Genomic DNA, 21363 nt, shown 5'->3' on the forward strand with positions numbered 1-21363 from the left:
AATATACCCCTCTTCACGCTCTTCGTGATGGCGTAAACATAATTCCGGTATTCGAAACGGAAGTAAGGAAAACGTGATAGAATAAGTTTCAATCGCGTTTCAGTAATTATTCTGACGTGTTTTTCGAATGGCGTTGGTTTATTTATTTTTGACATTTTTACACTCTAGAAAAATTAAATTTAGTTTAAATTATAGTTATCATCATTATCAGAATTATTATCGTTATTATAGGTTCAAATAAAAAGAAATTAGTCTAGATTCCCGCGATATAAACACAAAGAAATGGCCTAGATTATAATAAACGACCAAATTGCATATATACATTTTATTATTTTATTTTCCTTTTTGGAAGTACATTTTAGGTTTTAGTTTAATCATGGAGCTTGGTTTAATCATAATCATGGTTTAATGATTAATTTCGTAGCTAGCAGTCAAAAAGAACGAGCATTCTCGCAGTTAGAATAAGTATCGTCCTACCTGGCACAATCAGCGTCTCCAGCATATTTGATTTATTCTATTAATTCTTTTTAGGCAGGCCCCTAGTATTTAGAAGGCAGTGCCCCGATATATGGTTTTTGAAACTTCAATTTAAAAACCGTTTACGTCGAATAGTCACGATGAAAAGGATGTATTTTTATTAAAATTAACTATAAGAACACTAAGAATTATACAAACAAAATGCATATACCTACATTTCGGAATTTGGAAGAGCCTAATCTAAAATTGAAGCAGACGACAGTCGAGTATTGACAAAGGTACAAGATTGCGAACTTTATTGTAAGAATCAAACTACCTTCTTGCATAGCCGCCTAGATTCTTGGAATGATATTTCTTTATTTTTACAGCAAGATCTTTCTAAAAAGGGTCCTGATAAAAGTTTTAGAAATATTGTGATATGGCAATTTCTGGTGGTAAATTATTGAAAAGACTGGGCTGTATTGAAGGACTTCAAAATAAATTTAATGATATTATTTTCCACCCATCATTAAATGACAATGAAGGACAAGTGGTTTACTTTGGCGGTGATGTTCAGGTGTGTATAAGCTAATATTTCCAAAATTACAATAACTAATAAGTTTTACATTCTTCGTAGGATTACCCTGAAAATATGGCAGCTCACCGCGACAACAAACACTACCTGAGTTGGAACCTGGAAATAACTACAAATCTGCTAAGCCAAAAATTTCCAAACTATGAAATTTATTGCATTCGCCCTTCACGAATGCCATTGAAAACGTTCAGCTGCTTTGATAACTTTGTTTCTGGTGATGAAATTGGTTCTCCTAAGCATGAATTATCAACAGACTCCTTAGATCATTTGAAGCTTCTTCTAGAAAATGCTCAAACTGTGATTGCAAGTTCCTCTAGTCAAATTCCCAACTTTAAAAAGAAAGTCATTTTAATTGGTTTTAGTAAAGGCTGCATAGTACTTAATCAGATCTTATACGCTTTTAAACAACTGGAATCTGAAAATGATGAATTAAGCCTAGAACTGAAAAGGTTCGCAACCGATTTAGACAGTATTTACTGGTTGGACGGAGGGCATTCTGGTGGTTCCAATACATGGATCACTGATAAATCGATCCTTAAATGTTTTGCGACAACAAAAATTAACGTTCGCATTCACGTTTCTCCTTACCAAATGGAAAGAACAGCAAGACCGTGGGTTGGTAAAGAAGAAAAAATTTTCCGTGATAATTTGAAAAAACAAGGTGTGAATATAATACGAAAAATGCATTTTGAAAATGAACCTGCTGCCCTTGAATATCATTTTAAAGTGTTGGAAGCATTTGAACCTTGATTGAAAGTGTAATTCATTGTTTATTTTTTCTGATTTAATAACAGAGATGTCATAGTAACAAAACTTTAAAAGATTTTATTGAATCAACTAAATGTTACGTCAATTCTTAATTTTCATCAAAATATACAATATATTTTAACTTGGATAAAATATTTCATATATATAGATCAAGTTTTGATCATTTTGATTATGGCAACAGTTGATAAACTCATTTGTAACAGTACAACTTTTAAAATTTTAAAATTACCTTACAGGGATTATTCATATTCTTAATTTCTTTGGTTATGAGCCAGTTAAATGATAAAGCTATTGTGAAACTTCCGTCATTTCTCCATTTTACCTACTGAAAAACAATTAATAAATTATTTTAAAAAACAATTCATTTTTTTTAAAACCAAATTTGTACAGGTATTTATTTCATTTACATGTATGACAAATTTACATTGAAGAATTATTAACTTCAATTAATGAATAAATAATATATACACTTAACAAAATAATTTACCAAATAACCTAAGAACTATGAAAATGGAAAGCAACAACCGTCTTAAAAATACCAATTGATATTATAAAAATGACTATGCAAATGGCCCTTATCAAATTTATCACAGAATATATTGACTTCTTTTGCTTCTTTATAAGAAAATAGTGCATTTTTAACTCTTTATACAATAAAATTTCATATGTTTTTTGGTATTTGGCTTAGCAGACGCTACTTTTTTAATAGTTGAGATTGCTATATAAACAATATAACTAATTAATGGAAGCATAGGCGTAAGTGAGGAGAAATTGTTACTTACATCGCTTCGAAATTTCTTAGAGGGGTAAATAAAAAACAACGATAGTTGCAGAGACGATAAGGCAATGCCAAGGCAATTTGGCACCTGATAGGGTCAAAACCAAGTTTTAATATTCATGCTATTTTGAATTTTCGTTAAGTGTTAATAAATGAAACGTTTACTTTGACAAACGCATCATCCAATAAGATTCCATACACGAACCAAAGGAAGCCAACGACTAGTGAAGATGCAATTATTGGAAGTGGTAGAGAGTCGGAACTTTTTGTTTTTATGACTTGCGCCTTTAATTTCAGGGGTGTAAAATAAATGTAAGTAGGCTGTGACCCATTGAAATATAATCAGGGAAAACTTACAGCTGAAGCCAGAGGAGATGCAGAAAATATTATGCCCGCTCCACAGGCCAGAACCCCACAAGTAAACTTGGCTTCTTCGAAGCTTTTTGGAACGTAAATAAGATAGAATGCCAGAGACGAAACGACTATACCCGTCACAAATAATAAGCGATGCAAACTTTCCTGGAAAAGTATTATATATTTAATATTTGTGGGATAATTTTGGTAATAGTGGCACCTAACCTTATTTATGCAATAAAGGTAATAGCACAAAATATAACAGAACTGTAGGACAGTCCCAATTGCATTAACAGCTATTAGAGAGCTGTCATTAATGTACATGCCATATCGCAACCAAATTGAACAGCTGTAAAAAGTTTACATTACTACTTGCGATTTAAGATTTAAATGAACTATTTTTCCTATCAGCGCTGAAACTTAGTTTTGGGACTACTATAATGGATCATATTATGCCACGAAGGCTACGTTACTTTATAAGTAGTTACAAAACAAGTGACGATGATCAAACAAGATGCACTTAGTAAAGCTTACCAAAGTGATCCGGCAATAAATGGGAATGCTGATATATCCCCTGTTGTTCCTTTTTTTGAAATTTTCAAACAAACGAGTCTGAAACGTTTAATTAGAGTTAAACTACATATACTCGTAGCATGATAACTAATTCTGGGAACTGAATGAAGCTCAGTTTTTCAAATTCCAAATTATTGCAAGAACTTTACCAATTAATAACAAACTTACGCGCCGGAGAAGAAACTTGCTACAGTAAGTACGGTAGCTAAATTCCCTATTATAAACTTTAAATCCATTTGACAAATATTAAGGCATATGTAAGATAACTAATAATAAACTCAATACCATGAAAGTAAAAAAAGACGCGTGGCACAACCACACGACATCGATAATTTGTTGCAGACGTTTATATCATATGTATGGAAACGAAACCCCCTAATGAATAACGCTACGCATGTATGAAGAAGCTTGCGCCATCTTTGGACTGTCATCGAAACTATTCAATGGAAAAGGACCGGAAAGAGCAGCACTACGTTATATAATATAATCAAAAGTAAATATTGAGATAAAGTCTAATACTATCGCCTCAACCTGCGACATCTTATTTGAGGGGTAAAAAATTATTGGCTTTAGTGATGCCTTCCCCCTCGCCACTTTTCAGGAACATTTAGTGTATCGATGTACTCCGCCGCGCTAAAAATAGTTCGCTTTAAAATACGCGGATATTAAACTTTCGCTTGCGATAATTTGATAATTTATTTTCCAAAATAAAGTATATATAAAGTAGATATATGATTGAACCTAAAATACGACATTTTAAAAACAATAATACGACTTTTTAAAATAGATACACATGTAACTTAAATCAGTGCTTTTAGTAAGTCTAATATGACGTGATATCGCGCTAGCCACTGGTTAAGTATTGAGGGGTTTTGAAATGACGTTTTAGCGCGTGACACTACAGGTACATGTCTTGGGCACACAGCCTTCTTTGCGTGCTTTTTTGACCATAACATGTAGAGGTATTTTCACGCGCAAAATGGATTTTAAAAGCCGTCAATTGAAGCATTGTTGAAGGATTATGAAGATGATTTTTTCGAAATGGATGTAACCTATAAAGCTATTTGCGAGTCGTTGTTGATGGATGGAAATCTTTAGCAAATACTAACTATGATTAAAATACAACAGAGGAAGGAAACATAACACCTAAAATTTCGGTTTGGATTTGTTTACTGATTGAAGACTTTGCTCTCATTTCAAATTCATCCCTCAAATAAAAATTACACTGTGTAGATTAAACTTTCGGGACGTTTAAAACTAAAATCGGCGGCAAAGGTTGCTTACGTGGAATTTTAATTCACTGTATTAAACTAATCACTTAATTAAAATCTTTAAACGAGGGCCAAACAAAACCGAGCGCGAAGTGAAATACTAGGCTAGCGTTTCTGTAACAGAAGCGGACGATTCGAGACGTCGAAAGCGAGGACCGAAACAATGTATCTCAAAATTCCCCGGAATGCACTACTTTTCGAGGGGAAAATATGTCGAATAAAGTGCTTTTCTATTGGTGGGAAAAAACACGTGATCGATAGCTCTTTAAAAAGGATGTCAAGCATAGTGGAAGGTAAAATCTGAAGACACTATTAGACTTTATCTCAATATTTACTTTTGACATTATCTCTGAGTATCTTGCTGCCTGAATTATTATAAGAGCTTTGGCAGTAGAAAGAACAAGATGTTAGGAACATTAGTGTACACACAATCCACCATATGTGTTAGGTACACCTGGCATGTTAAAGTTAAATTTTGAACAAATTTAAAAAAAACCTGTATAGTAACTTTATAAGCCCTCACTCACAACAGGGGAAGGCATAGGGGTCACACAAAAAACTGGTTTTGAAGCACAATGCAAGTCTGGATTTTAAGTTACCCCTATGCCTCCCCCTATTGTGAGTGATGGATCCCTTTAATCAACCTAAAAGGTATTTTCTCAATCACCCTCTTCACTAAGAACAATATCTCAATCATAATTAGCGGACTAAGCATTAACAACTTAAAGGGCAACGCAAGTGACCATGCAGGGGGGTAAATTATCTTATAGATAAAAAGAACGACTGCGCATGCGCTATCTGCCATAGCCTTTCCCTCTGTAAAAAAAGCAGAACCATATTTGCCGAATTTATTTTGTATAAATGCGCCTCTCGCGGTTTTTACGCAAAATCCATGCATTCTTTAGTCGCGAAAATGGCCGAGGAAAGTGAAGTCTCCGTGCTTACCAACAAATCGGATCCTAAACTTCTACAAAATAAATGTAATAAAAAAAGATAAATATTCTGTCGGGGTATAATGATAGGGAAATTTTTAAGGGAGACGGGATATAGGAGTGTGTGTGGTGTTGAAATTTCTTAATCCAATGTGAGGCTAGCGGCAGAGATTTACCGCGTCCAAGGCCTAATGTTTCAACTTCCATTATTAAAAATATTCAATTCACAAATAATTTTATTCCAAAACATTGTTAAATCGAAAATATCAAAGTCCAACTCTCGGAAACTAACCCAGTTCTTTTCTCCATAATAAATAAATTAAGCTAGGCCTAAATTCCTGGATTCGTTGATTGCGAGCTAACTCAGCGAAGAAAATCGAAAAATTCGTGAATGAGAGCGTATTTGCGCCACGTGGCTACACCAAGGAGAATAAGGCTTTCGCGCTGTATAAAATCATCCTTGGAAAACCTACTTACGGCTTGTTGAAGAAAACATAGTTCCCCCCCTGCATGACCACTTGCGTTGCCCTTTAAGAGTAACTTTACCATATGAAAAACCCATTACGACGATTTATCAATCACCTTATTCATTAACGAGCTAAAATATTACAAACACCCAGTAAAGCCACCAGTTATTGCACACTCTAACCCATTCGCGATAGCATAAACCTTATATTCAACTTCAACGTAGATGTTAGTACAATAGATATTTTCAACAACACGTTAAATAATAATTTGCTGAAACAGTCTACTATATTTTCATTTTTCAATCGTAAACTCGTCGAAATAAATACAAAACCTTTTTTTAAATAACAATCACAATATCGCATTTCATTTAATTACCCAGAGAGCACAATATTAAAAGTTTTTAAACTTTTTTTACAAAATTATTAATATACCAGTACTCATCCAACAATTATTTACCAACGTACTTATTATAGACTATGTTATAATATTTAAATACTATTTAAACAAGCTATCAACATTATGTCAATTTCTGTTCGCGTTTCAATTAAAAGTGGTTTTTAAAAAAATTAATATTTCCGAAACGTTTTGTGCTTCACGTCATCAACCAAAATACAGTAGTGGACGAAAATTATTCGCTTACAACAGGGACGAAAAGTTTAGAATTTAAATTTTTTTCCAAATTATTGGCTACACTATACTAATTCGCGACGGAAACGAGTCTAGGTGGCGTAACGGTGCTAGCTTCTCCGAGGTAGAGCCTATGATCTAGCGTCTGCTACAGACAAATTTAAAAGTCATAAGAACGTAAATAAACCTACCAAATTTAAGCAACGATACAAAAATTATATTAAAATGCAAGTATCAATATTTATAAAGTCAAATTTACGAATATCGATGAGAAAAGACTAATTGCGTCTTCTTCAGCCGCTACCTATCGAGGTTTCAATGGCGAACTAAAGGGGACGTAACACGTAAGGATAGTTTTCGGTGTAAATAGGAAAGAAACACGTCAGATTGGTTTGAATTGTAGTCTGCTATATAAATTCGTCCGCTTCTTCCGGCATGGATAAATTAACTAATTAGTTAATTAATCCATGTTTCCGGTAAGCGGGTTTCAAAAACCGCACCGATTAGGCTATGACGTCAAAGTACCATTCGGCTTCTTCGCCGAACTGCACGTGCGTCAGATATTATTGAAACTCTCTTATTGGATTGGCTGATGGAACAAAATAACACTTACAAATTATTCGGGTTACACTCTGACGTCATCTTCGATAATATCTTTACTGCTTTACGATAATTATTTTCGCCTAATAATCAACATTTCCTTGAGAATTTAAATTTAATCCACCAATTAAAAAAATTATTAGATTTATTTATTTATTTCACTAAGCCACCATTTAAGGAAACATATTTCATATTGACTTTTACATTTTGGTCCAAAAACGTTTCCATGGACTAAAAATAAATTCTCGACCCAAGGAAAATTAAGTGTCTAATTTTTGCAACGCGACTGAACAAAATGTCAAAAAGTGCTAAAATTGAGAGAGTGTGGACTGTATATTCTAGGAAAATCGGCATCAACTAACTTATGTTTGTAGCAACGTGGGCAATCCAAATGCCTCGCTAGTCCCAATTTTTCGGCCAACTTGGCACCCGATGGGTTCACGCTGAGTGGCGCTATCGTCACGCCTTGTTCGAGGGCAGCGGGGAACGATCGAACTAATTGAGCCACTAACATCTCGGCCACTGCGGCTTTGTCGGCGTAAATTGGGCCCACCAACGTCGAAGGCTGGACGCATTTGCGAATGGATCCGTAACCCCGAACAATTACCTCCTGCAACGGAAAACGACCTCGAATTACGTACATTTCAAAATCAGCGGCTGGATACGCCATAAACGCGAATAAGACGTACCTGGTCGGATTGATCTGAACCAATAGCGACCACAGTGAGACAATCTTCTTCCCTGCAGCTCAAAGTGACAGCTCGCTCCCGACGGTAATTGTGAATGCCAGAGTCGTACTTGATCAGGGCGTCTAGCATTCGATCTTCGAATTCCACGACCTTAGTCTGCGGGATAACCATTCCCAAAAGACACGTAATTAGTAGTGGGATGGCGAAGTGGTTTGCTCTCTCGGCTTGCAGCCGGAGAAGCCGGATTCAATCCCAGTTTGTGGCACTGGGTGATAACTGGGAACCACCAATTCCACGTTTAATTTGTAAGCTTGCTGAGGTTAAAGGTAATAGAATAAGTAACATAATAAACATAATGACACTTCCTATTCACCAAGTAAAAATTTTTAAAGGATAGTCTTTTTCGCCAATGACTACATAAACCATTACGTACCGACGGACTGACAATTCTCCGCGAACTGTTAGTAGTAATTGGAGTAATGGGAAAATCGCTGACGGTTCGAAGGACCAGCCAAGGCCTATTGAAAATTAAAATGCTTTCAAAAGTGTAAATAACACTTACTTTTGGAAAAAAAATGATGAATTATTGAATCGGAATATAAAAATAACTATTATAAACGCTGGCTCCATTTCAGGAGTTAGTTTTTTCATATTTCTCGCCATCAAACCAACAGTAGGAAGGGACCAGTTTCGGAATCACTTCACGACAGACTATCATTATCCGAATTCGTTATGTGCCATACTTATGTTTATTATGTTTTTTATGGTAATAGTAAGTGTAGGGAGCTGTTGGCTCGCGTGGCTTAAAAGGCTTGCCACCACCCGGCCAGCGGTAAATGGCTTAACTAGTCACTAGTTGACTTAGGCCTGTGTGGTTCCTTGTGAATTAGCTTAGCTGAATATTATTATTATTATCTTAGCTGATTACCAAAGTTCAAAATTCGAAATAGTGACGCCTGGTGAGATCTTCAAGAACTAAGGAAGACCTGACGAAGGCTAGCTGGGTTTTACTACAAAATACGAAAGAACAAACCAGAGAGTGTTTGCGTCGCCCCCTAGTCGAGCCTGCTACGCGCTCTAACACAGTAGCGTCATTGGAAAGTATAGGAATTGTCCCGCTTTCGCTAATTACGTCACCTTTTCTCCGTCGACGTCGTCCTCTCGAGGAATGGAATCGTAATTGGAGGGGATTCCGTCGTAGAGAACGATGGTCCAGTCGGTGACTTGGCTGAAGCCGGCAATGTCTCGATATGTTGCGAAGAGTTCGGGAACTGCGTTGAGCCCGACGTTCCGTTTTCCGATGTGGTCCATGACAGCTCGCCAGATTTGTTTGCCAACGCCTCGACCGCGGTACTCCTGCAGGACGGCGTACAGACCCATGAAACACAGGTCAGCCTTCAAGATAATCCCGCTACAAACACCCAGGAAATGACCTTAAAAATACGAGGGTTGCGTTCAGTAACAACGAAAAAAATAAAACTATTTCTTAAAAAAAACGATTACAGAAAAGAAATTATTGTTCGCCATTTTCTTGGTGGATTCTTTTCGTCTGTTCTAGAACTAAAAGTGTACTCTTTTAACCCTAAAACGTTTCATTCGTTTGTTCCGCAGATGAAATTTATTCTGGCCCATCAACTATTGCCTGGTTGCGGAGTAACAGGGTTACTCTTTGTCTCCTCCTTAAAAGGGGGAGTAGAAAGAGTAAGCTAATTAAATCATCCGCTTATCCAGAATTTATCTGCTAAAATGACCCAGGCAGCCATTTTGTGGGGTTTGTTTTTACCACTACTATTCGACACAACATAATCGGAGTTAAATGACTACGAAATCCCAAGACAGCGTAAAGAAAGTAAGAAACCATATTTTACATTTTTTGAAATTGTGATTACGGCGATTGGATGCGTTCAGTAATACTCAAAGGAGAAGAAACAGTTTTCTGGAAAAATATTTTCGTCTAGACCATAGGTAAAATAACTTCGTATATAGATAGGAAACTTCAATGGAGCAAACTGACTCTCACGAGATTGCCCTGACATCTAGTGACTGCGCCAGTTGGCTGTGTTCTCAAGAGCGTAGAACGTATTGAGGAATTTAAGGTCGGAGTTTTGGGAATAAACGTATTTTGCAAGGTAAATGTCTTCAAATATACAAGAAATAGCGTTTAAAACAAACTGGAAATCATTACTGAATGCTATTTCTTTAGTGCTATTTTTTTAAATTTGCTCTCAGTTCAAGAAAAAAGTACTTTTAATACATATAGCTCGCTTAAGCCTTTGCAATTGGGATTGCGTTACACCAAGGTTCTAGTCTAGACCGTTGCTCAACGTGACGTAGAATCTTGCTGAACACTTTTCTAAGGCCTTTGCCAATTTTCCGAAATGGCACCGGCCTAAGACCTTGTTCAGCAATGGTACGTCGAAACCAGAATCGCGAAAAACCGTACAGTAAGAAAGTTGAAATGCGAAAAACCCTACAATAAAGAACCGGAATCGCCAAAAACCGATAAGTAAGAAAAAGGAAATGTGAAAAAACCGTTACGTAAGAAAAAGGAAATGGCAAAAACCGTATTGCAACGTTAAGAAATGACGACTTGGATTTTCTCTTTAATGTGTCGATACTCGGGCCGACGTGGACTTATTCGGGAAGAGTCCCTCACCTTTCCACTTCTCTATCTACTCGCCTAGGCCAGACAACATGCCCTATCACTAGGTTTTCGAATAGAGTGGGTCCAGTAAGGAGCTCGTCCGAACTCTCCACGAATGTCGACGGTCAACCCTATTTATAGGGCCCCTATGACGTCAACGCCGGGATTGCCACTCCTTGGGAAACACCGGCGGAGCCCCCTGCTTTCGCGGGATTACCCACCGGATATCACCCTAGCGGCCCCGCGTATCAACTCTTTATTTTTAAAGAAATGAATAAAAACCACTATTGCAATAGTGGTTTTTATTCATTTCTTTAAAATTTTAAATGTACAGGACAGTTCCACAATATTTGCAACTCTGTATTACTAATACGAAATATAATATACCATATTATCTCAACATTTAAATATACATGATCTGAACAACATTATTTCGTTACACAGCTCCCCAACAAATGGTCAATCGTCCCGATTGTCTTTTTGTACAATAATCGCGAATTCATACGCGAGAAATAATCACCTTTGCGTTAGTAAATCACCGCACCGTCTATAACGCGTTGACGTCGCACACGTTCACTCTTTCTAACGTTAGTCGAATCGCTTGCGCCAGCTGTCGGAATTATTCTAATAGAGTCCTTCTCCGCGAACCGAACGCGTTTCGAAAGTTCGTTACCGTTTTCTTTGACGTTTGTCGTGTTCTTTATCGTGGTTGGACGCTTGCCACGCAATTCGAAATTCGGCTCCCGAGGAGCGGAAGGCTTCACGATGTCGTCTCCCTTGAAGCTGTAGTTCCCCTCTGTAATGTCGTTGATGACGTCGTTCTCCGGGTCGTCGTCGTTCTCCGGGTCGTCGTCGTTCTCCGGGTCGTCGTCGAAAAGTTCCTCATTCCTCTCGATATATGGTTTCATTCGGGAGCTATGTACCGTGTCTTGTCTCCGTCTGCCGCGGGATTCGATTCGGTAGTTGACGTCTGAGAGCTTTTCGATGACCCTAAAAGGTCCGTGGTACTGGTGTAATAGTTTTTCCGTTTTTGCGGTCTTCCTTGTGGGCGTCTTTACATAAACGAAAGTCCCAGGAAGGAAAACGTGATCTCTTCGGTTTTGGTCGTATCGCTCTTTGTTTTTTGGCTGTGAATTTCTTTCCCTCTCCAGAACGATTTGTTTTACCAGTTCTAGATTTTGTCGATAATTTTGTCCGATACCGTTAGGTAGGTCAAGCGTAACGTCGATAGGTAATACGGCCTCGCTCCCATGAAGTAAGAAAAAGGGCGAATACCCGGTAGTGTCGTGCTTAGATGAGTTATACGCGAAGCAGACGTATGGCAGTATCACATCCCAATCCCTTTGGTTCGTAGATACGTATTGACTTAGCATATCCGCGAGTGTTTTGTTAAAACGCTCACATAGTCCGTTCGTCTGTGGATGGTACGCCGTGGTTCGGACGTGTTCCGTCGTCAGTAATTTCAGCATCGATTCTACGAGTTCCGCTAGAAAGTGAGTTCCTCTGTCGCTTACTACCACTCGGGGTGCTCCGTGTCGCGATACAACTTGTTCGATGAAGGCTTTTGCCGCGGACCGGGCCGTCGCGTCTTTCGTGGCGACACATTCCACCCATTTGGTATGGTAGTCGGTTAATACTAGAACGTATTTATTGCCTTCGTTAGATTCTTTGAAGGGTCCGAGAAAATCAATCCCTACTCGTTCAAAAGGTGCTTGCGCCGGCGGAATAGGCTGCAGTGTACCCTTCCCGTGGCCTACTGGCGGTTTCCTCGATTGGCAGTCTGTGCAGGATAATACGTAGTTGGTTACGGAAGCAAACATTTTGGGCCAGAAAAATCTTGATCTGACTTTTTCCCAAGTCCTGCTTAATCCGAGGTGTCCCGCCGTTGGGTCGTCGTGGCAAGAATACATCACCTCTCTTCGGAGTGACTTAGGTATGACGAGAGCCGAGTGGAAGTCTGTGGCTCCCCGGATCTGTCTATAAAGGTTTCCTTCGCGTAAAACGAATGCGCGCGCCGTTCGTTTAACTTGGCGGGTGACTTTTTCTTCGGGGTTTTCCAAATGTTTCCTGATTTGTTCACAAAATGGATCTTTTCTCTGCAATTCAAAAACGTCGATCCCTTCTTTGACCGATAGTGGTTCCGGGTCACCGTTAAAAGCCAGGAACACTACTTTTTCTTCAATTTGCCGTTTAGAATATTCCTTCCCAAGAAGCTGTTTTGTGACTGCACTTTCCGGGGATGGGGTTTTCCGCGTGTATTCGGGGATGTCGTCGAAAACTTCCTTTTCTTCGTAACTTTGCCGACGGGTGTCGTCAACTGGTAGCCTAGAAAGAGCATCAGCGTTTCCATTCGCTCTCCCTGGTCTGTATTCGATCGTCGGGTTGAATTCTTGTAAAAGGAGGGAGCATCGGATAAGTCTTCCGTGAGTGTGCTTTACGTTGACCAACCACGTGAGGCTGACTTGGTCGGTAAAAACTTTGAATGAGGTTCCGAATATATACGGTCGGAATTGTTGACAAGCGTAAACCACCGCCAGGCATTCTTTTTCAGCGACGGAGTAGTTCCTTTCGTGAACGTTAAGATGGCGCCCGACGTAAGCCACGGGATGTTCGACACCGTCGTGACGTTGCGAAAGAACCCCAGCGATACCATAATCGCAGGCGTCTGTGTGAATCTCTATTGGCAGACTAGGGTCGAAATGCCGCAAAATGGGAGTAGTTATCAGATTTCCTTTTAGTTGTTCGAAAGCGGATTGCGTAGTCGCGCCCCACACAAACGGGGAGTCCTTCTTTGTCAACTCTGTCAAGGGCTTGGAGATCCGGGCGAAATTCTTAACAAATTTTCTGTAGTAATTACAGAGTCCTAGGAAACTCTGTACTTCACGTTTGTTCCTCGGTAATGGAAAATTCTCAACCAGGGCAGTTTTCTCGGGATCGGGTCTGACACTTTCTCCGTCTACGATGTGTCCTAAGTAGTTTATAGATGTCTTTGCGAAATGACACTTGCTTGGTTTCAATCGGAGATTAGCTGTTTTTAAGAGTTCGAATATTTGGCGGACGTGTGTTAGGTGCTCTGGAAAAGTCTTCGAAAAGATAATAATATCGTCCAAGTAAGCTAAACACGTTTTCCATAAAGTTCCCGCGAGAACTTTGTTGATCATCCTCTGAAATGTGGCTCCCGCGTTACATAAGCCGAACGGGAGTACGTTGAACTGGTAAAGCCCCGAAGCGCTAATAAACGCGGTTTTTTCTTTATCCTCTTCTTCGAGTTCGACCTGCCAATATCCCGAGGTGAGATCTAAGGTGGTAAAGTATTTTGAGCCCCTTAAAGTGCCCAGAATATCGTCGATTCTCGGAAGTGGATGTACGTCCTTCTTCGTTAGAGAGTTCACTTTCCTAAAATCAACGCAGAAACGCCAACCAGAATCCTTTTTTCGTACCAGGACCACCGGTGAAGACCATGGGGACTCGGATTCGCTGATAATCCCTTGGTCCAGCATCTCCTCGATCTGCTCTCGTATGATCCGTCGTTCGAACTCGGAGTGACGGTAAGGGTGTTGGTGAATCGGGAGGTGTTCTCCGGTACCTATTCGGTGCTTAACTATTGGCACTCGGCGAAGATATTTGAGAACTCAGTTATAAGCCGATTAAGCGACTCCCTTTCGGTAGGTGCTAGTTCTTCATTGATGTCGAGGTTGTCCAAAGGGCACTGAATTCTGGAAGCGGGAGCGTAACTACTATCTGTACGTCTCCAATAGGTAGTGCGTGGGCGATTTTCGTGTTTTTGTGTAGCAGAAGCGGTTTAGTAGTCGTATTCGCTACCCTTAAGAACCCTACGTTATTTTCAACGTTAATAAGGCATCTCGCTATTTTTAACGGTTGCTTCAATGTGCTTATAGGTTCGATATAATTTACACCATCTCGCTGAATTCCAACTGGGAGTAACATCTCGCTTCTCGCCGGGACGGTTACGTTTTCGGTCAAGTAGGTCTTTCTTTTTCCACCCGAGTCACCCCGCTGGGGCTTGTCGATGTTCATAGGGATTTCGTCGTCTCCTATTCTTAACCGTTGGTTTATAAAATCCATAGCGACTCTTCCTTTACAAAAAGGGATCCCGCAGAGAACTTCGTAAGGGAATCCCCGGATAAAGTGCGCCCTGATTTTATAATCTTTCCCCAAAATGTTGGCGTCAAACTCTAAAACTCCAGAAGAGTGTACGAGTCCCCCATTGATCGTTTTTACTATTGTGGCTTCTGTAGGCGTTGGCTTAAAGTCGTACAATGATGCAAAATTTTCAGATACAACGTTTATTGTGGATCCAGAGTCTATGATAAAATTTACATTTTTGTTTTTCTTTTTTACAACGGCAGGAACAGATACGAGGTCAGGGTAGGACAGGTACGTGGCTTGAAATGCTGGTCTAATTTCTTCCCCAGGCCGACCTTCTAAGCCCTCGAAAAAGGGTTTCCCGAACGCTGCGGTCGGGCTGGTGACTGAGATCGGTGACGGTACACGTCTTGTCGGGTGCCCTCAGCTGGGTTCACTAGGTGGTTGTCAGGGCGTTCTCGAAACTCATTGTTAGCCGGCTGGAATCGTGAAGCTCTCGAGTCTACGTAATGCTCCTCCGGATGTCGATAGTTTGTCGGGGTACCTGGTGATGGAGTCCGTGCTTCTGGATAACGGCTACCTTGATATCTCCGGGTGTCAGATTTGTTCGAAGGGCAATTGCGGCGTATGTGACCTGTTCTATTGCAGCCATAGCAGATTGGTTGTCCGTGGTCGTTTCTGCCGCGTCTGGAAGGAAAGGGACTCCCTTGGTGAAGGGACGACTCGATCCTGCTTAGGGTTAATGCCATACTTGCTAAGACCTCAGTCAATCCCTTAGGTGGAACAGCGGACGTTGCTTTGGCAGCTGAAGACAAAAATGACTGGTCCGTCTCTAATGTGCGCATGGTGAGCGATGGTTGCGGTATTTCTGGCCTTTGAATGTGATTTCCGAAAGCCGTCGTTACGTGCGTGATGGCCGTACTTCCAATGAAGGCTGTGAAGGGGTTGTATTGGCTTGACGGCTGGACGGCCATGAGCGAAGCGCGACTCAGACGTTGGAGCTTCTCCAAAAAATCGTTGTCGAAGTAGGATTCATCAGCATCATCTTTTCAATAATGTCGGGCCGCAGTTCTTTCATCAGGTGACGGAGTTTATCCTGTTCGGTCATAGCAGGATCGACGCGGGAGCAGAGCTGTAGAGTGTCGTAATAATATTTCTCATAGCCTTCTTCAGGTAGCTGTATTCTTTGATTTAATCGAATGTGAGAGAGCTCGTGGTAACTTTGATTGGAGAACGCTTTAAAGACTAGGTCCTTCCATTGAGTCCACGTCCGATTAAGGGCATTGGGCAGCTGTAATCCATACCAACGTTTGGCATCCCCGTCTAAAGTTACGCATAAATGTTGTACTTTCTTTTCGTCGGACCAGCCGTTGAGCTTGCTTACATGTTCGTACCACGTGAGCCACTCCCCTACATCTTCGTCCAGTCCTCCGCGAAAGACGGGTGGGCCTAAAGTTGAAGAAGGACGCTGAAGGTTGGTCAGTGCATCCTGAATGGCTTTTAGTGCTGCTTCGGCCATAGTCGTTTTCCCTTCGGTCTTCTTTCTTTTCCCGTCTAAACCAGGGGGAGTGTCGATGGGTCCGGCGCTTCGAAGGAGCCTTGCTTCTTTTTCGTCCAGGTTTTTACTCGAAAAGGGAAAAGACCTTTGAGAAACCGCTTTCAATGACAGGATCTATGGGTAGCGTGTCGTGACTGGAACGTTGCCTTGCCGGTATTCGGGGTGCCCTCCAACCAGGCGGCTTGTGATATATCGCGTGCTGTTGTTGTTTATAATAAAACACTAGGCGTTTTTCGTTGGAATTTTTTTTTTCTACGGCTTGCCTCTTTTCGGTCAGTGCGACGATACTACTCTCGGACGATGATACTTGTAGTTTAGCTTCAATCTCTACCTTCTTCTTCCGTAATTTTCTCGAGATCTTGTGATGTTTTCGCTCGAGGGTCGTGATTCCCTTGGCGATTTCCGCACTACGGCTGCCGGCGGAATTCGGGATGCTGGGTTGACTAGCTTTCCTCTTTAAACGTCTAATTCTTCTTTTCCGACTTCTATCGGTCGAGGGTTGTTGTCGTAGGCGTGGATCTGACAATGGAGCAAATGCTGCAGATGACGGTAGGCTCTTATTTTTAGGTACGTCGATCAGGATCAGCTCCGGATATGCGGGACTCATGGGCGAGCAGCGGTCCTTCTCGTTTCTTTCAGCGGGAGGTTCGATGTCTCGTGCCCGGCGCCTCCACCACGTGCAACGTTAAGAAATGACGACTTGGATCTTCTCTTTAATGTGTCGATACTCGGGCCGACGTTGACTTATTCGGGAAGAGTCCCTCACCCTTCCACTTCTCTATCTACTCGCCTAGGCCAGACAACATGCCCTATAACTAGGTTTTCGAATAGAGTGGGTCCAGTAAGGAGCTCGTCCGAACTCTCCACGAATGTCGACGGTCAACCCTATTTATAGGGCCCCTATGACGTCAACGCCGGGATTGCCACTCCTTGGGAAACACCGGCAGAGCCCCCTGCTTTCGCGGGATTCCCCAGCGGATATCACCCTAGCGGCCCCGCGTATCAACTCTTTATTACTAATACGAAATATAATACACCATATTATCTCAACATTTAAATATACATGATCTGAACAACATTATTTCGTTACAGTATAGTAAGAAACCAGAAACACGAAAAACCGTAAAGTAAGAAACCGGAAACTTGAAAAATCGTATAGTAAGAAACCACAAATCCCAAAAATCGTATTGTAAGAAACCAGAAACCCGAAAATCGTATGGTAAGAAACCAGAAACTTGAAAAATCGTATAGTAAGAAACCACAAATCCCAAAAATCGTATTGTAAGAAACCAGAAACCCGAAAATCGTATGGTAAGAAACCGGAAATGGGAAAATCGCATAGTAAGAAAACGGAAACGTGAAAAACCGCATAGTAAGAAAACGGAAACGCGACAAACCGTATAGTAAGAAACTAGAAACGTTAAAAACCGCATAGTAAAAAAACGGAAACGCGAAAAACCGTGTAGTAAGAAACCGGAAACGTGAAATAACGTATAGTAAGAAACCAGAAACGTGAGAAACCGTATGGTAAGAAAAGGCAAATGCCAAACCCGTATAGTAAGAAACTGGAAACTTGAAAAACCGTATAGTAAGAAACCGGAAACTCAAAAAACCGTCTAGTAAGAAAAAGTAAATGCCAAAAACCGTATAGTAAGAAAACGGAAACGCGAAAAACCGTGTAGTAAGAAAGCGGAAACTTGAAATAACGTATAGTGAGAAACCAGAATCGCGAGAAACCGTATGGTAAGAAAAGGGAAACGCCAAACCCGTATAGTAAGAAAGTGGAAACTTGAAAAGCCGTATAGTAAGAAACCGGAAACTTAAAAAACCATGTAGTAAGAAAAGGGAAACGCCAAAAAGCGTATAGTAAGAAACCGGGAACTCGAAAAACCGTCTGTTAAGAAAACGGAAATGCCAAAAACCGCATAGTAAGAAACCGAAACTCGAAAAACCGTCTAGTAAGAAAACGGAAATGCGAAAAAAAAACGTTAATTAAGAATAGGGAAATGCCAAAAACCGTATAGTAAGAAACCGGGAACTCGAAAACCCGTACAGTAAAAAACCGGAAACTCAGAAAACCCTACAGTAAAAAACCGGACTCAAGGTTGAACGTTGCTGGACTCAGTTATTAACTGGTTTTTCTCCCGATGTTCATCCTCTTCTTGAGTTACTAAAGCGGGCAAATATTCAACGGCCTTCCTGGGGCGTGATTCTACTCTTATCGTTAGGAGTTAACGAAAGAAAATTTTCGTTGGCTCCATTGAAATTATATTAGCTAACGAAAAATTATTTTCGTTAAGTAGCTAACGATAAGAGTAGAATCACGCCCCAGGTCCAATGGGAAAGGAGGAGAGCCAATGTCAACCCAAAATCAAGTGTCCGTTGCTCACTCTCTCTTTCTCTTCGCCATGTATGGATAGGTCTCGTACTTGCTAGCTTGTTAGCGCCGCTCCCGGGAGCGAAGGAGTAAAAGAACGATACAACAATCGAGGATGAACTTCGGGTGGTTGCCTAGGTTACGGCGATACCGCGAATACGGGAGGCGGGGGCCGGTATGAGTGAAACTAGGTTTCTCTCTTCGAGGAATAAATAAACAGCATTTATCATTTATTCGCTAGATGATCATTTCTAGAAACCCTAAATATAAAATCTTTCCAAAAAATATTTTTGCAAACTTTTACAAAAGTTGAATAACTTAAGCTCTTAGCGAATTTAAATATATTTATTTTAGAATATTCGCGTATAACGTCAAATACGAAAAGCAACAGGTATAAAACGTAAAAAAGCCTAAATTAAAATAAATCTCCATCTAGTAAAATTAAAGTGGTTCTTTTAGAATTCCAAAACCAAATTTGCAAATTGAGTTAATCAAACTTCTCTTTAAAAATGGGGGATGATTGTAAGGAGATTTACCTTTCCTATCAACGGCAACGTAGAATCCGTGAGGATCAACGCCGTACCAAGTCTCCATGGAATGCGTCCCTTCGACGAGTCCAGTTTCTTTCCAGACAGCCAGCGCTTTAGGTATCTCTTTGCCCTCCATCCGCCGGACGACGTAGTCCAGGGGTTCAGCGTTCGGGTCAATGTCTACGCTGTACCCCGGCACGCCCATCTTACTGGTAGCCATGGTCGGAGAATCGAAATCTCGACCAGATTTATGAGAAGTCGCCGGGATCGGCTCTTACCTCTTTGCGGCCGGACGAAGGATCTCTGAGCGCTCTCTCGACTCCGAAGCGAGCGACGATGAAGAGAGATCGAGACCTTCTCGAACTCGCCACCAGGTCGCCGCCGCAATAGAGCGCGTCATCCAGAGGAGTTTGCTTTTAAATGGAAATTTATCCAAAAAGGCGCGTGAAACGCTTACTAAAATAATGTAACGAAATTCAGGATGTCGCGGCACAATTTTACTTTATAAATTTGTGTAAACAAACATTAAAATTTAAAAGGCAACTAAACGTAGCACAGTCCCCAATTATCATTAGTCAAACATCGTCTAGTAACCCAAAATAAACTTCCAAACAAAATATTTTATAATTCATAAAACCTAACCTAACCGAACGTAACCGTACCTTAAAACACACCTAACCTTAACCTAAGCCTAAAATGACCTAACCTAACCTTAAGTTAAACCTAGTTTTAACTTTTTACTAGCGCAGCCTTACATTAACCCAAAACTATACTAAACGACGTTGAACTTAAACCTAACTTAACCTAAGCCTAACGTAACCTTAACTTAAACCTAACTTAACCTAAGCCTAACGTAACCTTAACTTAAACCTAACTTAACCTAAGCCTAACGTAACCTTAACTTAAACCTAGCCTAACGTTAACCTAAACCTAATCTAACCTAAAAATACCCTACCACTAACCTAACTTACCTTTAGCTTAAACATAACCTAACCTGAGCCTAACATAACCTTAACTTAAACCTAACCTAACCTGAGCCTAACATAACCTTAACTTAAACCTAACCTAACCTGAGCCTAACATAACCTTAACTTAAACCTAATCTAACATGAACCTAAACCTAATATTAACTTAAAAATAACCCAACACTAATATAAACCTGCCTTTAACTTAAACCTAACCTAACCAAAATTAAGTCTAACATAAGCTTCACTTAATAGTAACCTAATATTAACCTAAACCAAATCTGAACTAAAATTAACCTGAACCTAATCTAAACTAACATTAACCTAAACCTAATCTAAACTAACATTAACCTAAACCTAATATAAACTAACATTAACCTAAACCTAATCTAAACTAACATTAACAATAATATAAACCTAACCTAACCCAAATTAACAAAACACGACGTTAAACTAGGATTAGTAATCAATTCGAGATTTTCATAGACCCTGGAAAATAATGAAGATATCGTAATCCGAAGTAAATTAAATTGAAACCGTTGCTACGTTAGTTGCTATATTCAGGTACATATGAAATCATTCTTGACAAAACTTCAATTTTAAATTATAACAATGTACTACGCCATTCGTATGGATTTTTATTTAAGTTTCGACTATCCAAAGTGACTGCGCTTTTACCCGTAAATAACATCGACATTTGCTCTGATCGGTACCAAACATTAAATAATGTGACGTGGATGTTCTATTTAACAAAAGCTGAATAAAATAACGCCCGTGGTCTACTTGTTTTAATATAACAGTTCGAAGGTTATTTCCCGTTAATGAAATATTGATTTCAGAATTTAAACTTCGGTGAATAATTTTAAAGTTTAGGAAGCTATCGTCAAACAATTAGAATTCAAACAAAACGCGAATGCGTACACAGTCATAAGCTTTCTACCTAGATTTTCTCCAATCCCATCATACTATAAACTCGCGTCACCTGGCGGCTGAGCGAATAACGAGTCGCTCTATTGTGCTCGCCTTTCGTCGAACCTCGAGGTAATGGTTGTGTCTAGGACGTCTTTGAGA

General features: G+C 40.0%; 3 protein-coding genes across 5 annotated transcripts; 1 reads left to right on the forward strand and 2 right to left on the reverse strand.

Moving 5' to 3' along the window:
• The first annotated feature begins 584 nt into the window (after nt 1–584).
• LOC149925498 (mitochondrial protein C2orf69) lies at nt 585–1884 on the forward strand. The gene is made up of 3 exons (XM_090161071.1): nt 585–777; nt 846–1033; nt 1094–1884. Exons 2-3 carry the CDS (start codon nt 896–898, stop codon nt 1799–1801), a joined length of 846 nt encoding a protein of 281 aa, XP_090017197.1. The 5' UTR covers nt 585–777; nt 846–895; the 3' UTR covers nt 1802–1884.
• A 32-nt stretch (nt 1885–1916) lies between these two features.
• On the reverse strand, nt 1917–3899 carry LOC149925499 (sugar transporter SWEET1-like). Of its 3 annotated transcripts, none has more exons than XM_090161074.1 (7): nt 3693–3895; nt 3486–3563; nt 3172–3300; nt 2955–3111; nt 2763–2882; nt 2602–2685; nt 1917–2144 (listed from the first exon to the last, which is right to left on the reverse strand). In XM_090161074.1, the coding sequence occupies exons 1-7, from the start codon at nt 3758–3760 to the stop codon at nt 2142–2144; spliced, it is 639 nt and encodes a 212-aa protein (XP_090017200.1). In that variant the 5' UTR covers nt 3761–3895; the 3' UTR covers nt 1917–2141. The 3 variants fall into 3 exon arrangements, with proteins under 3 accessions (XP_090017200.1, XP_090017199.1, XP_090017198.1); XM_090161073.1 differs by lacking the exon at nt 1917–2144 and adding an exon at nt 2188–2537 and having other exon boundaries at nt 2955–3116; nt 3177–3300; nt 3693–3899; XM_090161072.1 differs by lacking the exon at nt 1917–2144 and adding an exon at nt 2191–2537 and having other exon boundaries at nt 3693–3894.
• A 2740-nt stretch (nt 3900–6639) lies between these two features.
• LOC149925500 (uncharacterized) lies at nt 6640–19633 on the reverse strand. Its single transcript, XM_090161241.1, has 4 exons — nt 19334–19633; nt 9249–9544; nt 8112–8267; nt 6640–8032 (listed from the first exon to the last, which is right to left on the reverse strand). Exons 1-4 carry the CDS (start codon nt 19545–19547, stop codon nt 7721–7723), a joined length of 978 nt encoding a protein of 325 aa, XP_090017367.1. The 5' UTR covers nt 19548–19633; the 3' UTR covers nt 6640–7720.
• Between the last annotated feature and the right edge of the window lie 1730 nt (nt 19634–21363).

Source organism: Leiobunum rupestre, chromosome 10, assembly GCF_980474605.1.
Source record: "Leiobunum rupestre chromosome 10, qqLeiRupe1.1.hap1, whole genome shotgun sequence".
NCBI classification, from domain to species: domain Eukaryota; kingdom Metazoa; phylum Arthropoda; class Arachnida; order Opiliones; family Sclerosomatidae; genus Leiobunum; species Leiobunum rupestre.

What these genes read in the sequence shown, in the direction of transcription:
- LOC149925498 (XM_090161071.1), top strand. Translation starts at nt 896, where the DNA reads ATGGCAATTTCTGGTGGTAAATTATTGAAAAGACTGGGCTGTATTGAA. An exon ending in ACTTTGGCGGTGATGTTCAG is followed by an intron (nt 1,034 to 1,093) that starts GTGTGTATAAGC and finishes CATTCTTCGTAG; the next exon opens with GATTACCCTGAAAATATGGC.
- LOC149925499 (XM_090161073.1), bottom strand. Translation starts at nt 3,760, where the DNA reads ATGGATTTAAAGTTTATAATAGGGAATTTAGCTACCGTACTTACTGTA. An exon ending in GCAAGTTTCTTCTCCGGCGC is followed by an intron (nt 3,564 to 3,692) that starts GTAAGTTTGTTA and finishes TAAACGTTTCAG; the next exon opens with ACTCGTTTGTTTGAAAATTT. An exon ending in TGGATGATGCGTTTGTCAAA is followed by an intron (nt 2,686 to 2,762) that starts GTAAACGTTTCA and finishes TGACCCTATCAG; the next exon opens with GTGCCAAATTGCCTTGGCAT.
- LOC149925500 (XM_090161241.1), bottom strand. Translation starts at nt 19,547, where the DNA reads ATGGCTACCAGTAAGATGGGCGTGCCGGGGTACAGCGTAGACATTGAC. An exon ending in CGTTGCCGTTGATAGGAAAG is followed by an intron (nt 9,545 to 19,333) that starts GTAAATCTCCTT and finishes CGTATTTTTAAG; the next exon opens with GTCATTTCCTGGGTGTTTGT. An exon ending in ACGACGTCGACGGAGAAAAG is followed by an intron (nt 8,268 to 9,248) that starts GTGACGTAATTA and finishes GTTATCCCGCAG; the next exon opens with ACTAAGGTCGTGGAATTCGA.